Source organism: Cyphomyrmex costatus, unplaced genomic scaffold, assembly GCF_001594065.2.
Source record: "Cyphomyrmex costatus isolate MS0001 unplaced genomic scaffold, Ccosl1.0 scaffold474, whole genome shotgun sequence".
Lineage (NCBI taxonomy): Eukaryota > Metazoa > Arthropoda > Insecta > Hymenoptera > Formicidae > Cyphomyrmex > Cyphomyrmex costatus.
In genome coordinates, this window is record NW_017279009.1 from 1,447,368 (window position 1) to 1,464,220 (window position 16,853).

At 30.1% G+C, this 16,853-nt stretch overlaps 1 protein-coding gene across 1 annotated transcript; it reads right to left on the reverse strand.

Annotated features, from left to right (window-relative positions):
* Positions 1 to 2,912: 2,912 nt before the first annotated feature.
* Sptz (zinc finger FYVE-type containing 26 spastizin) lies at positions 2,913 to 15,161 on the reverse strand. Its single transcript, XM_018544889.1, has 12 exons — positions 14,640 to 15,161; positions 11,961 to 12,107; positions 11,420 to 11,882; positions 10,503 to 10,750; positions 9,517 to 10,047; positions 7,389 to 8,576; positions 6,794 to 7,303; positions 6,535 to 6,629; positions 6,265 to 6,438; positions 4,303 to 5,891; positions 3,947 to 4,200; positions 2,913 to 3,579 (listed from the first exon to the last, which is right to left on the reverse strand). The coding sequence occupies exons 1-12, from the start codon at positions 15,159 to 15,161 to the stop codon at positions 3,412 to 3,414; spliced, it is 5,889 nt and encodes a 1,962-aa protein (XP_018400391.1). The 3' UTR covers positions 2,913 to 3,411.
* Between the last annotated feature and the right edge of the window lie 1,692 nt (positions 15,162 to 16,853).

A 16,853-nucleotide genomic window follows, 5' to 3' on the forward strand; every position in this document is an offset into this window, starting at 1 on the left:
TATATATATATATATATATATAACTTGATACATACGTAAAACTTGCTATATGTATCAAATTGTCCCCCCAAAGCATAATTACATTCTTTATATAGAATATCCCATTTTAACTTTAGTTTATGTGGGTTGACTGTGGTATCAAAACATCTCGAAAAGTTTAAAAGATATAAAAAAAATATTTCGGACAAAAATTTCATGACTTTGAGAGGGACATAAGAAAGTACTATTATTGTAATTTTATTTTGAATGGCGTTATTAAGATCACTATATGTGTATGTATTTTTTAAATGAAACCCTCACTTTTCTTTACATATTCTTACTTAGTTTATTTAAAAAATTTTTCAAATTACTATAAGAAAGTACTTTTTCATCAAGTACTTTTCAAGGTATAGTGCTTGAAAATTATACAGTATTGCCAGCATTAACATCCAAAATGTCGAATTAACAGCTAAAATCTATTGAATATTGTAACGTACCCAAAAGACAAATGATATCATTTTATGTCCCCCGTAAGGTCATAAAACTTTTATTTAAAAATATTTTTCCGTATTTTTTAATATTTTTTGAAATGCGAAAGTTGAAATGTGGGAAATCTCGTATATCCAAATTTAATTTATGTCGCTTTTAAGACAAAAGAATTTTTTCCAACTCCTATATCGATATCGTAAAATATTTATAAAAATATATATTATCGTGAAATAGATGTGGCTAAGACATCAAAAATAAAAAAAATGAAATAATAAAGGGCTCCAAATAACAAATATTAAAATAAATAAAGGTGATATAGGGGATATATAAAAACCAACAGCAGAACTTGATGCGTAAATTACATTATATTTCTAATGTTGGTTATAAAAAAATTCAAGAATGATGTCCAACTTCAAGAATTACATACATTATTGCTTGACATGTTTCGGCCACAAGATTAAACTCTTCAGAATGCAACAAAAATTTTACAATAAAGCGACTACCACTTTTTTGTGTGAAAATCATTAGAAACACGCGATTGGCTCTTATGTATCCTCTAATATATATATATATATATATATACCTTTATTTATTTTAATATAAGAATATCAAATTAATAGAAATCGCTTAAAATCAGTAAGATAATTGTACACAAATATTTGCAAAATTGTACTTCTTTTTCTTATTTTTTTCGGTGTTGTAGAAATGTGTTTTTTATTCCATATACATTCCTCTGTCTTTGCATTTCATATTTTACATACTTAAACATTGTCATTATAGTCACATTTTATCTACATTAAATATTGTTAGTAATAATAAATTTCATACATATATATGGATATGACGTAAACGGCTGTAAAAATAAGATTATGTAAACTAGGGTTTAGTTTAGATTTAAGAAAACCTAGATTTAAGTAATTAATTTTTTAATTAAGAAATAATAGGGAATATTTCATAATTTTCGAAATGAATATTACTATATCAATAGTAATTATATAGTTTCAAGAACTTTTAATAAAATTTTAATAAAATGGCTAGTTCTTCAAATCTGATTTGTGACTCAAAATCTCAGATCTATTGTACATTTCTCACGAGCTCAATTTTAATTCTTAGAAAAAAATAAATTTTTCTAGATAAATTAATTTTAGATTATAAAAGACTTTACACTTGTATTATGTTACCTTATAATCTATCTGTGTGTAAAGTATGTAAATATATTTTATGTGTTGCACACACACACACGCACACACATACACAGATGGAAACTTCTACAATAAAAATACAAAAAACTTTATTATATAACAATAAAAAAATATGTTCCTTATATATTGTTCATTCTTAAGTATATTTAAATGACAACTTTTTTTCTCTACTCCAGTCCTACAATTACATAAAATATTTTTAAAAATATTGAAAAAAATGGTAATATATAATGTAGATACATAAAAAAAGTTTGTAATTTTGATAGAAACAATGTTTTCTGAAATAAATAAAATACAGATAGTTTTTTGCGTTTCTATACGAATGTTTACACAAATCAATTCTTTTAAGCATTTCGCAAATAATATTAAGGTAAAATAAAAATTATTGTACTTTATAAAATAATTTGTGTATTCAAAATACTTAATTGATATATTTTAAAATAAAATATCATACTTTTTATACATAGTTTATTTGTTGGTAATTAATTTTTTTACATGAAATGAAGATATTGATTTATATGTATATTCTACGCAAGTTTATATATTCTAAGAAAAATACAAATTTTAAACTGTATTATTAAAACAAAAATGCCATTTCTATTTCTGAGAAAGATTAATTTTTTACGTGTGTCTCACCATATGCTTCTACAAGCAATCGATGCGCCTCAGCTGCAGATTTCTTCAAATTAAAGAAGCTCCCGCAAATGACGCTTATTCGGCTCAAAACTCGACATTTTCACACGAAAAAAGATATATGATGCTGATACAAAATCGCTAATATTTCAAGGTTATGTTGTTGCCAGATGTCCAACCTTACTTCTTCTTTTTCTTAATTAATGGCTCCCGTGTCCAAATAATGAAATAGGAGGTCGATACGGCCAGATCACGTCTTTAATGTAAACCGTATAAATATGAAAACGAACGGGTGATGCAATGCCCGCGAAAATGGCATTGCTCGAATCAATCAATCTTGGTGTAGTGGCCTCGTTCCCGGATAGCAAACTGGGACGACACGGCCAGTATCGAAGACTGCCGCCATCGGCGGCGAGTGTAACGAAAGTTCAACGAGTAGATTCTATGTTCAAGTGAGTAATCTTACATGCTCTTAATCAAGCAAACGAAGTCACTCTACCAAGCAATCCTCAAGCGGACGAGTTAATTCTACCAAAATTGAGTTGAAATATATGGGGAGCAAGCGGATTCGAACCCGGATCCGCAGATCACGAGTCCGATGCCTAACGTGCGGAGCCACACGACTCCCCTGGCATTCCTCGAACAGTCTTCGGGCGCCTGCGTCTACGGCGTCGTCACATCGTAATAACGCGCGTCATAAGGAGTCCTAGCCGTCAAAACGACGAACTATCGAAGCGAGCTCATCCTCGGGCACACATCAATGTAATACAACGCACAGTCAAAGTCGGCAACACTTTTAAAAATATAAAATAGAAAGCACCCGCGTTCCAAAACGTGTTCGCCGCGGCCGAGTGGTTCTTCGGAACTGTGTCCATTTGTCCAACCCATGGTGGAAACTTCCACCATGGTCCAACCTTACGTTACGATATGACGTTTTACAGCAGCAATTTTAACCATAACATACTAGTGGCGCCATCTTTTGTCAAACGGCGGAAACTTATTTATACTCCTAACATTTCAGTATCAAATCTTTAAATCTCAAAATTTTTGGACATCTCGTACATACTTATTTTATTTTCAACCTTTTTGTCAGAATAAATCTGAATGCTTATTTTTTCGCTTTTTGTTGTAGCCATTTTAAGCATATCGCTTTAATTGCACTTTGATCAAGTCTGTCTGATTCTTTTAAGATCCTCCTTATATCTTGTGCTCTAGAATACTTCACTGCAAGTAGGTATGCAGCTTTTAATTGTTTATTTTCAATGTATGCATTTATCTGGAAAAGGATAATATTGCGAAATGTATAAATAAAGTACATTGAAAGTCTCTTTTGACATATTTAAAAAGTATGTATTTTCATAATGATATCACATATTGATATACAGAGTGATTCAACTAACAATAAGTTTTATTTTGATTCAATTATAAGGGAGAGTTACATCTGATATATGAGTTTCTGCATATCTGATAACGTTTCAAGGTTATCTAAAAATCAAATAAAAATTCATTTATTATACTAACCGGAAATTATCTTAAGGTCAAACAAAAAATCATGTCAAAAGAACAAAATTCAGAGCCAAAACAGATCGTAAAACTTAATTGAATCATCCTGTATATTGAGATATAATTAAAATGAATCTTACTTTCAATTCTGTGTCAATTATCAGTCTGATTAAAATATCTATATGATTCTTGAGTGTTGGAATCTGTTCAGTGTATGAATGAGTTAATAATAATTTCACACAGTGTGCCAAAACATGATCCGAAATGATATGGGCATTAGGTGCCCCAGAACTACGGCAACACTTGATCAATTGCTCGATTGCAGCTATATTATTTTTTAAAGCTAACACATGGCCAGCTAAAGAATACACTTTCTGTTGTGGAAGATTATAATCTGTAAAAATTGTACATTAGCTCATCTATAGCATATATTATTACGAGTTTATTGTACTTTATATATATTTCATTTAGTTCAATCGCTAACTATACTACCAACCTTGCATTATTCTAAAAGCTATGCCGAATCCTTCTCCAATATCGCGGCCGCACAATATAGCTAAAACGGCTAGGTATATCTTCTGTTGTTGGTTGTCAAATAATGTAGGTAACTGAAAATTATCGCTGTCAATATCTGGAAAGAGATTTAAAAATTCAGTTGAAGGTCTTTCCTCTTTTTCACAATTTGCTAGAAACTTCACGATTTCTGTCTGTCTGCATATAGTGTTTATATGTCTGTCTATCTCCGAGGGTTCCATCACTAAAGTATTTTGACCACTGTAATCAGAGTTAATGTTTTTTCTTTTTTTAGTCAAGCTGTCTGTCTGTAATTCCAACTCCAAGTGCTTTTGAGCCTCTTGTAATAAATGCACCCTGTTATGTAAGTCTGAATAAGTGTTCGCTTCGTTAGTATAAAAACGGATGCACGTCATCGACGCTCGTACATAGTCTCTCATAAAGAGCTGTATCTGATATAAAATATGCCAATATTGTTTTCTTTCCATGAAATGACAAACGAATATTAAGTGTTTTCGCCAAGTAACTAAAGTAGGATCTCTCGCCCTCATTGCATTGTGAAGTTTCTCGACGTAGCCGTTTTTCAAACTGTACAAGTAAACTGCGTTAAGAAATAGATCACGTTCTATGTCATTGTCTAAGATATATACTAGGCACTTATCAAACTCTTTATGTCTCAAAAAGAATTGTAAAATAGAGGTGTAACTTCCGTATGCCAACAGATAATACAAACTTTCTTGATAATAAACTGTTTGATTAGCGGATACTACATGTTTAATATTAAATTGATTTTGGTTAACAGCTTTTAGACTACTAAGTGTTTGTAGAATTTCTTGCGCCGTATCAGATTTAGGTTGCGGACTTGGATGCTGTGTTCGGGATCTATGAATGCTTAAAGTATCTAATATTTGAAGAATCTCCGTTAGCAACGGTGGATCTTTTAGTGGGCGGCATTTGAAATATTCGCTTTTTCTCAAGTGACCAACTTTGCACGCTTGTTTTTGCTCATCCGATATTTCATTCGCCTTCTGCGCGGACTGCGTCATCGTTATCGTTAACTCTTCCTTGGAACTTTCGATCGACTCTTTGGGATAAACTAGCATGACCCAATCGTCAAGATCTTCGTGTGTAATTTTATCAAGGCAATGTTGAAACTTCTCTTTCGCCTGTTCTAAATGTCCCACTTTCAAACAAGCTTTTCCCCATGCGGCCCACACACCCTGTGTGTCCAATCCTGCCTTCGTGCTCACATCCAACGCCAACGTCCAACGTTCCTTCTCGGTGAGAAGATCGCGCAATTTCCTCAGCGTATGCTCATCGAGATCATCCATTGGTATAAGAGTTACACAATCGGACTGGACTAGAGTTGCAATTAGATCCACTTGCGATAAGAATCGATCGCAATGCGCGAGGCCAGTATTAAATCCAAATTTCGCGCATTTCATTTTAGCTGCAGTTAGTAAAGAACGTATCATTTTGATAAGTACTGCATGATCGATTTCGGGATTTATCCTGTCGCCACTAACGGGTTGGAGTAATCGCTTCATTTCATCGCAACGGTCTAATAAGAAACTATGTAAAAAAAATCATTTTATTTATTCCTTATAAATTAAATGTAATTTATTTTATTATATTTCTCATTACTAATATCACTATATTAACAATAAAGAGATTGTAAAATCAAAAAGCAAAACTATACAAAGAGAAACATTGTATTAGCAGCATTAGCCAACAATAGTTTAATTGAAAATGATCTTATATTAATCACATAACGATATTAATACGTCATCTTGTCTTAATAAAATATTATTTTGTTAAAACTGCAGAATTAACAAAGTAATTTTTAATGCTGTTAGCTAATGGTTATTAATAGAACGATTATTTTTTCCATGTACTTATGTATGTACTTTTCCATGTAGTCCTTAAGAAACTTAGAAATTATTACCTGGTATACATTTTAGAATCGCAGTATAAGTTAAGAATAGCAAGACACAGCGAAATATTTGGCGCGTATTCAAATGAGAACTCTTCTCTTATGGTGCGATTGTGTTTTTCGTCTTTTGTCAATCGCCAATAATCAAACAGCTCATTACTGGATGTCGATGGAACACTTTGCGCCGCATGCAACTGTAATATTGTTTGATGTTTGCAATCGTCGCACACGCGTACCAACACGGAACTGGGATAACCAGCAACTTGCATGCGATGCTGAGAACACATAGCACAAATAATACGGCCACATCGTCGACAATGATGTCGTCTGTTAAACATTGAAAATATCACAGCCTTGCAGCAACTGCACTCTCTAGCCTGTTAAGTATTACATTTTATTATGTAAATTTGCTAAGTAGAAAACATGTATAAAATAAGAATCAAATGTATAAAATACACACACACATACGCACGCGCGCGCGCATACACACACACAATACAAAAGAATGATTAAAACATAGGTTTAAATATTTTTGAATTACCCTATCATTTGGGACCCATTCCTCCTTAGTAGGTACATTGACAGGCATAACAAATTCATTACTTTCTGCCTCAAGATTAGATTGTGATATATTTTTGGTTTTATTTTTAGTACCATCACGTCGAAACGATACACGAAAATCTAACGATTTTTTAGCGTAAAACTTTATCGTTTTATCAAAATTGCTAATGCCTATATCGGGATGCTGTAAATTATCGTGCAGCAAATTCAAAATCTTTTGAATGTTTTCAAATTTACAATTCATTAATAATTGTTCCAACATCAATAATGGCTCTTTTATTAAATGGATGTATAACGATCTGTCTTTAACTTCCAGCATCTTTAAAATTTGTAGTCCTATCAAAGTTTTCCGATACTTTGGTCGCTCTGCTATTTTACAATAGTCTAACAAATAGTCAGCGATAAATTGTAATGCGCTGGTAGATTCTAATCTTTTAAGCACCCCTTTACATATTTTCATTGTCTGACTCAATGATAACGTTTGAAGAAACTAAAATATTTATTATCAAATCAATAATAAGTATGTTCAAAGCTCGTTATATAATTATGATCTTTATAAACAAATTTTTATTTACCTTTAAAGCTTGCTTGAAACCTTGCTGTTCATTTTTTAAAAGGCCTGTTAGAAAGTCTTGGCTCACAGGGATTTGCATCTCCAAAGAAAATGCTTGGCACTCCATCCACTCCAAACATAACTCGAACTGATCTGCATCAATCAGGGATTTAATAATCTCGAATGGATCGATCTTCTCCGTACAATATACAATATCGTACCACGTACTGTTTGACCTACTCATACAGTACGGAATCATTTTATGAAAGATCGTTATTCTGCACAAGATATTATTCATCCGATGTTTACAGTGTACTGGCAACTTGTGACTGTGCTCGTGCTGCAATGCGTGACATAATGCGTGCTCACATAAAATCGTAGGCCACTTGTTAACGTTGTGCAATATCGTTTGCGTCAATATATGTATATTTTTGATTTGATACAGATACTGTAACATACTTGTGACAGACAGGACACCTAAATTGGACAGCATATGACTTAAAATCAAATCCTTGAAGTGCTGCAACTCTGTACTGTACTTTATAATGATGTCAGCTAGAGCGTTTAACATCTCCAAAGAATCTTGCCAATTATGATCTTCCGTAAGTTCAAAATAATGCCATAATTCATGTTCGGGTACATTATCATGAATAGCGGTGAGAATTTGATTATTATTAAATAAGAGTTTCAGCTTATTCACCCATGGAGAATTCACAAGATTCTCAAGACACGCTATACGGCTTATATTATCATAGTTCTCCAAAATAGTCGGATTTTCGTTATGCATTCTCTGTACAAGATAAGAGACGAGCCAACAATGTCTTTCTAGATATTGCAATAAACTAGTTCTTAGTATCCGAGTCTGCCAACATGATGTCTGTACGAGATTTGTGGTTGTAACATTTGATATATTACATTTGGAATATTTTAGTATCACCTCGTATGTATAATTAGACGTCATGTATTCTATATTTATATCTTTGTTTAATTTTTCTAAATCAGCTATTGAAGGTAAATTCCTGTTAGCGTTTGTCTCACCATCGGTATCTCGTGAAAATGTGTTTTGATATTGCCTCACAAAATTAGGTAAGCTGATTTTTTGTTTTGATCCATCTACAGACTCATTATTAGGTGATATCGATGAATAATACGCGAAATAATCGTGAGTCGCATCATTTAACGCATCGTTTAACGTCTGTGTTTCATAAACCTACAATGTTGAGCATATTGATCATATCCATCCACTTACTTATGACAAACAACACTGTTTAACAAAAAAATGAGCAGAGCTTTTTTGATGCCGAATATAGTTCCGCGCGTACATTAGAGTACTCTATTACGTCACAATTTTGAGAAAAAAAATTTGCCAATTTTTATATAGAATCTGTGTCCTTTACATATAATAACCAAATTTAGCTAAAATTTAAAATTTTAGAAGATCAAAATGTTTCACAATTGGATCTTTGTGCTGAAATACAAATTTAACTAGTTAGGGATATATTTTTTGAAACATTGGGTACTAATCTAGAGGTACTAAATATTGAATATTAATAGATGTTATAATAGTAATAAAATTTAATACGGCAGATATCAAAATTAAAAATGTTTGGATTTTTTGGAATAATTAAAAATTTTTTTATGTAATTTAAATTGAATTATCAAACTGACATCAGATTAGTATTTCAACAACTTGTGTAATTTTTAAGTTTGAATAACATAATTAAACCATACAGAGACAGATTCTTAAAAGCTTATACAAGTCGCAACTTTGCTATAATAAAGTTAAATTAAGAGTCTTGTACTTAACTATTATTATAATAAAGTTTATTGATAAATATCTTTTTAATCATAATCGATAAATTCCTTTAAAGGACTAAAAATCCTAACAACGTTAATTCTGATTATAATAAAATTGTTTTGACACGTTACACACAGTATAGATATTGTACAATATATGTTAAAATACTCTAAAATACTCTTTTTTCATAATATTAATCGTAAATTTCTCAAAATTGACGTGATAGAGAATTTGGATTAATCATATTCAAACACGATTGTATTCAATGCCTCAAAATTACGCGAATCCTCATTTTTATGTCAAAAATATAAATTTTTATTGAATAGTATAATTTATCGAGACATTAGCTTACACGAATTTCAGGCGTGCCGTAGAATTCATTAGCCATGGCGAAAATAATCCTCGGATTTTGCACAAGATCTAAATCCTGCCATGCCAATTCGTTGAGTTCTTCCACTCGCGTGAAGAATTTAATATCATTCGCGAGTTTACCCAGTAATTTCGATCGAAGAGCAGCGAGTGTCACTAAGCCCAAATCACCAATCATATAACCGATCGATCTCAATGAAATGGTATGCCTCAAACTTTCGAGAGGCGGATCTTTGGACCATACATCTAAACTCGCATGAAGGAACATAACGTTCCAAACGTTCAAAAAAAATGTTAATGTTTCATCTCCCACAGATAATTCGCAGAGATCGAGACTGGCAAGATTCGATGTTTTGTTTAGAATCATTCGTATATCTGTATGATCAGAAATACTTCTCAAGTATAAATTATCCAGATGAGATCGTTCTGAACTTATGTTACGTAAAATTTGTAGGAGCTCTGTCAATATTTTCAAAACATATTGATTTGGTTCTTTTATTATATTTTTTACACCCTATAAAGATATTCCATATTACACTATATCACATATTGTTTATTATATGTATATAGGGTGTAAAGATCGTAACAACGCTTAAGAGGAGATTTCTGACATTATATCTTGAGACGAAAACCCTAATATCCAAATGTCGAGGCTATAATAATTTTTTATAAATATCAATAATATTAGAAATATATCAATAATTTTATCTTCACATACATAATTAATTTATGTCAGTAGTAACAAAAAACGACAATTAGCTTTGTGTTGCATCACACCTAAATGCGCAAATTTTAGACGATATGATTCGCTAACTTTAAATGCTTATAACTGAAAAACTATTACAGCCTTGATATTTTGATATTAAAATTATCGTCTTACAATAATCTCAGGCATCTACTTTTAAGCGTTGTTACAGTCTTTATGAAACATTGTGTATATTATTTATTTATTAGCGATTAGTTTCATACCGATTCTTCTTGACTTTTATTCAGTATAATATATTCGGAATCTCTGATACTACTGTAGTTTTTTTTATCATAACAAGAAATATTCGGATATGCATTTACAAGGATACTATATATTAAGTTCACTTGCAAATTAGAAGCAACCTTCTCGAGCTTATCTGGCTCTGTATTCAAGTCGAATATCTGATACCCAAAATAATGATGTAATGGAGTCCTTAACAAATCAGATACTGTTTGTATATTAGTATCATCTAAAACCAAAACAATAATAATAATTAGTTAATTATTATTATTATACAGTGTCTTATATATAAAACACCTATCTTTTCACAATTTTTCTATGCTTTAACGCGATTATTACATTAATAATAAATAATATGCCAATCAAAATTAGCATTTCTTATACAAAAAAATTATCCTAGAAAGAAAAAATTCATGTAGGTAATAAATATGTCTTGTGAAAATCTTTATATTAATATTTTTAATAATTTATTATTTAAGAATAAAAATTTTTTGTCGATTTAAATCAAATATATTAAAATTTCAACTTAAATTACAATTATAATTGCAAATTTGAAATCAGAAGTCTAAAAAAACTTATGTATAAAGTTCCAATTGCATATAAGACAATTTTTTAATTTAGCCGCCATATTAATTCTGCCATTTTGTCTTTTTAAATTTTAACTTCAAATTTGCGTAATCAAAATTCAAAAACTCTCATATTCTAAACTTCAGTAAAATACAAGTATGTTCAAAAATAAACATTGTGTAAAAAAAAATGAAGATAAATAAATGCACGAGTTTACTAATACCTGGGATAATAGTAGATATAAGCTGTAGATACAAATGGACGTTGTAAAGATATTTCTTGTTATTAAAAATATCAGATATTTTTTCTATCGTTTTTAATTCTAGAATATAGTTATTGCTGCAAGATTGCGTCTCCATAATCTTTATTCTTTTGCGATCGTATAACATACGATAATTATTCTCAAACTCGCTCCAAATAGTATCGTTTTCTTTCCATTCCTTTATATATAGCGGAATTCTGGCGTCACACAGTATAACGTTCATAGATATATTATTTCTATTTTCATAAAACAATTGATAAATTTTTGAAAAGAAACTCGCATGCCCTGTGCTGTCAAACGTTTCGGAGAGTTTTAAATATTTCATCGCTACATCACATAGATTGCTCGAAAGCTGATATGTTTGGCCCATAGTCAAACTTAGATCCAGCGCACTAAGAGTTAATATCTCGTTGCTACGTAGAATATTTGTATCTAATATTAGTAAATGTACTTGTTGAGATGCTAAAAATGTTTCAAGTTGGTTGATGTACTTAGAGGATTGTACACCTTCCTGGGCAGCAAATTTTATATTCTGTAAACGTATTTTACTGTAACACATTTTACTTATTTTACAATGAAATTTATTATACAAATCATATAATATGTTTACCTCTAGTGTAGACGTTTTTGAGCTTTCTTTAGAAAAATCTATTGTATCTAATGTACGAATGTGTTTATATAGATTTTGCTTAAATGTATGAAGTGCTTCTGAAAATCGAATCTCACCATCCAATTGTGTATTTTCCATGTGGAACATCTAAGGAATAGAATTTCTAAATAAGAAATTAGAAAAAGCTTAAAATGCTAAATCGAAAAGCGGCTATGTTATTGTTAATGATTCAGATTCGTATCTTGCAAATAATTTCACACGCAGTTAAATACTCAAAACAAACTTTATTTATAATCTCTTTAAATTATAATATCTCGATTAAAGTTGTAATAGTTATCTAGTATAGATTGATGTAAGGGATACCAAAGTCTTTGAAATTGCGTTGGATGATGCAAATTACAATGAAGAAAACGAAAACGAGATGATTCAACCAATGGATCTTGCGGATTTCAAATCTCTTGCAAAAGACAAAAACAGATACGGACCATTACATTCTCATGTAAAATATTATAATGAGCGTAACGCCGAAAGTAAAAAACAGTATTCAGATATATTTCTGCTGCAACCACGTATAAAAGAAATATTCAATTTTGAACAAGAAAATAAGCCATTTATTGCTGGTTTTAAGCATAACTTAGATAAGGTAAATTATTGAAAAACTCAAAATAAAAAAATTTTTTTTATTGAATCTATACTCACTAAAAAAAGCGGCAGAAAATAAGAAATATTTTTTTAATTTTAAATGCTTAACGCAGTAAATATAATTATTCCAAAGAGATACTTAAAAAACAAAAATTTAACTTAAAGCATTCTTCAAGCTTCACCTTTTCGTTCTCTGTATCATAATTATTAAACGGGTTATAAGCATTCAAATTTCTTAAATTTTTCTTATTTTCTACTGTATTGGTTTTTCTTTGACTGTATGTATTTCTCACGAAGCAAGCCACTGATGTATAACATCAATTAATAATTTTCATTGATTCGAAGAATATATCATGTTTATATATTAATTATATTTATTAATTCTAATAAGAACAAGAGAAATGTACGACATTTTGGGAAATTGCAGAATTATAGAAAAGACACAAACGTTACCACAGGTACTAATTAATACATATGATTAATTACATCACATATTAATAAATAATGAGAGAAGAAACAAATATTTTTCTCTATTTGTCAAATATAAATAGGCAAAAGTGTAAAAAACGTGAAACGCGAAGAAATAACGAACCATTATGGAATAACAATGGACGAAGAAATGGATTTTTTTCAAGTTATAAGAGACCGGAATGTTGCAACTAACGAGACAGAAACAACGGAATTTGTGAAAACGCAAGAAACGCATACACAATATAACTTGTACGAATATGATCAAGAAACTGCAAGTGAAGAAACCAAAATTACTCTGAATAAGTTTTTAGTCTCGGAAAAAAGATCTACAGTTGCAGATAAAGAGAATTCTTCTGAAGATTCATACGATGAGTATAACAGATTTAAAATAGAATATGAACAGCAGCTGAAATATAATATAAAGGAAGGAAAAGTACTAAATTATAGTCAGAAGGAAGAATCGAAAGATACGCCGAAAGAAGCACTAAAAAGATTAATAGATCTGAAACGATCAAAGAATTGTACAAAGGAAGAATTAAGCCAGATTGGAATCAAAGCAATAGAATGTCTTTCATACGATTTTCAGCGCACGAAAGACATAATGACTACGAAGATGATTCTTTCGAAGATATGGTTGGTTCTCCGAGTTTGGTTGTTAATTTATATTTGTTTGGCAATTCCCTGTTGGTGTCAAAGAGGTAATTTCATCAGTTATTCTTGTATCTTTTTTTGGAAAAATTATACGGAAATATTATATTTATTATCGTATATGTATGAAAATTATACTATGTTTTAGGATGGTGTTGTTGCTGTTTCCGCTGTAAATTTTGTTTTCCACGGAAAAGGATCAAATTCATCAAACGATATTACGCAATAAATCCACCTGGCATTTTCGTGAAAGATTTGAAAAAGGAGAAAGAGTCTGTTGAATATGAAGCGACTGAATATGAATACAACACATACAAAACTTTCGAAGCTGCAATAAGAAATATATGAATATTAATATATTCGCTATCTTTGTTAATCGCATATAATTTAAGACAAATTCAGATATCCGTTTATTTATATGTTTATCAGAACTTTTTAATTCAGAAATTTCAGAAAACATTTTCCTAGATGTGTGTGTGCGTGTGTGTGTGTGTGTGTGTGTGTGTGTGTGTGTGTGTGGCGTGCGTGCGTGTGTGTGTACTAGTGAGAAATATGTACTTTATATTTTTAAATGATGAATGTACTAATATTTATTAATTGTAATTATACTCAACAATAATTTGATGTGGCTTGTTCGTGTGACATAAAACTATTCAAACAGTTTAACTTAAAACTAATTTATACAGAATATAAAAAGTTAGTAAAGTAAACACAATAAAAATGCAAATATGAATAATATTAGATAGATATGTGTATACATAAAATTTGTTATTTAAAGATATAAATAAAAAAAATATAAACGACCTGACCTTCTGTTTTAAATCCTTTTCATTGCAATTTTACAAAACAATAATTAAATATGTCAAGTCAAAATTATAATATTCGATAAGATATATTATTTGTATAAAACAACATTACCTCAACCACCTCTTGAGCTTTCTGAAAATTGCCTTTCCATAAACAATGCAAAATCAAACTTTCTTTCGAGGCTAACATTAAATTTATCAAGGACAGTTTGATTGTTAAATGATCTGCCTTTTCTGCAGTAATTCGTGAACATTTTCTGCGTTTATTTCTGCTCAATACGCCAGACTCCGAACTACTGTCAGATTTAACTTTAATTTCATCAGAGGTGCTGTCTTCTTTATAAAAAGATGTATCTGTTGTGATGCGATGTGAAGAACTCGATGTTTGAGAAATTATAGATTCTAATTTATTTACACCAGAGGGATTATCAGACTCATTTTGTGGAGTACCAACATTTTCAGAAAAATTAAGTCCCATATGAAATTTCAATTTCCAACGAGTATCTATCAACGTTGATTTAAAGGTAGATACATTTTCACGAAGTTGTTGCATTTCATGATGCGACTCAAGTACTTGTAATTCATTAATTTCTTCTATTGTAATCAAAGTACTCTTCCATAAATAATATAACATGTCTCTTACAGCATATTTATTAGCTATGAAGCCTGACTTTTCGTATTCTACATATTTACGAATATTGGAATCATCTTTGGTACTAGCATTTGTAACGTTGAAATCTTCATAACGTAAAAATAATAAGGAAAATATATTCTTCATTGTCTCTATCCTTGATGATAGAGGAAATAAAGAAGATAAGTGTGATACCATGTCAGAGAAGTATTTAGTAATTTGTTTATATTCCATGTTATAAAATTCACACAAGAAAATGGCTTTTAAGGCGCTTATTATGCAACAATATGCTTGAAAACTTATGGATTCATTTAAAGACATCTCTTTCACTAAATCTTGAATGTCATTATGATCTTGATCATGTATATTTGTCATTAGTTTCAAAACGAAAAGTATGTTGTGTTTTTGCAAAAGAGACAAAATTTGTTTTACAGATACTGTCTGCTCAATCATATTAGATTGCAAATTTTTTGATTCTTTGGCATCTAATTTTATATCTACAGAATGTGTTTTTTTCCACCGTAAAATATATATCACAATTCTAACATGGTTTTTTAAAAACATATATAATTTATTTAAATAATCATCATTGTATAGATCGGGGTAACACTTCTCCAAGAAGAAGTTGATGCACTCACAGATAAAAATACCATTGTCATAGCTTTCGTAAGTATTAATTATTTCCAGTGAGCAATCATTTAATAATTTAAATAATAACACTGGATATAATCTTTTTAATAAATGACATGATAACAATAATTCGACTTCACTATATTTTCCTTTCATAGTCAAGATATAACATATATCCTGTAACATATAAAAATTTAATCTAATAGTTTCAATGAATTATGTATACATATATACACATATTATACTAATCTATACTAACACTTTATAGTATGCATATAGTAAGCATATATGTAAATATGGCTAGTAACACGTTATTTGCTATACCAGCATACATATACATATATAACTATATATATATCTGTTTATTTGCTAATTTGTTAAATTGTCTTATCAATTAAAGAAAGTTTAAAATGCAAAACTTACCAAAATATCATTCAACCAATGTAATTTTCTTGCACTTATTCTTTTAAGTAATTCCTGTTTACACAAAAAAATTTCAGAGTTCTCTGTTAATTTAAATATACTGTCACATATTTTATATGCTGTGAGTAAAGTAGCGCTTTCAAAACACGCGTGTGTTTTATTCCAAAGTAGAAGCCATTCACTTAACAATTTATCATTTTTCTTTGAATATAATGCAAGTTTAATATTTTTAAAATATGATTTTGAAAGCGTAGGACAAATCATTTTTAGAAATTCGATTTGCGAACCTGCATCTATATCTATTTTTGACAAAAAGCGTAGAATCATTTGTACAGAATTATCATGAGTAGCTAAATCAGTTTCAGAAGAATCAGCTACTATATGATTTAAATAACACCTTTTTCTGGGTGGAACAAGTTCTAAGTATGACTTCAAAGTAGAAAAATAACTATCTTGTAAATCTCTGGCAGTATCATTTGGAACAAAGACTATTAATTTGTTTATAATCCAACACACAATTTCAGTATTAATACATATGTTATCTTTTACAAATGTAAGGATTTGTTGAAATATAATACTTGAAGTATATTTTGTACTGCATAGTGCGCTTAGTTCGTGTAGAAGTATTAACAATTTCTAGAA

What these genes read in the sequence shown, in the direction of transcription:
- Sptz (XM_018544889.1), bottom strand. Translation starts at nt 15,161, where the DNA reads ATGTTATATTATTTATGGAAGAGTACTTTGATTACAATAGAAGAAATT. An exon ending in GTTTCAAGCAAGCTTTAAAG is followed by an intron (nt 7,304 to 7,388) that starts GTAAATAAAAAT and finishes TAAATATTTTAG; the next exon opens with TTTCTTCAAACGTTATCATT. An exon ending in AATGGGTCCCAAATGATAGG is followed by an intron (nt 6,630 to 6,793) that starts GTAATTCAAAAA and finishes AATACTTAACAG; the next exon opens with GCTAGAGAGTGCAGTTGCTG.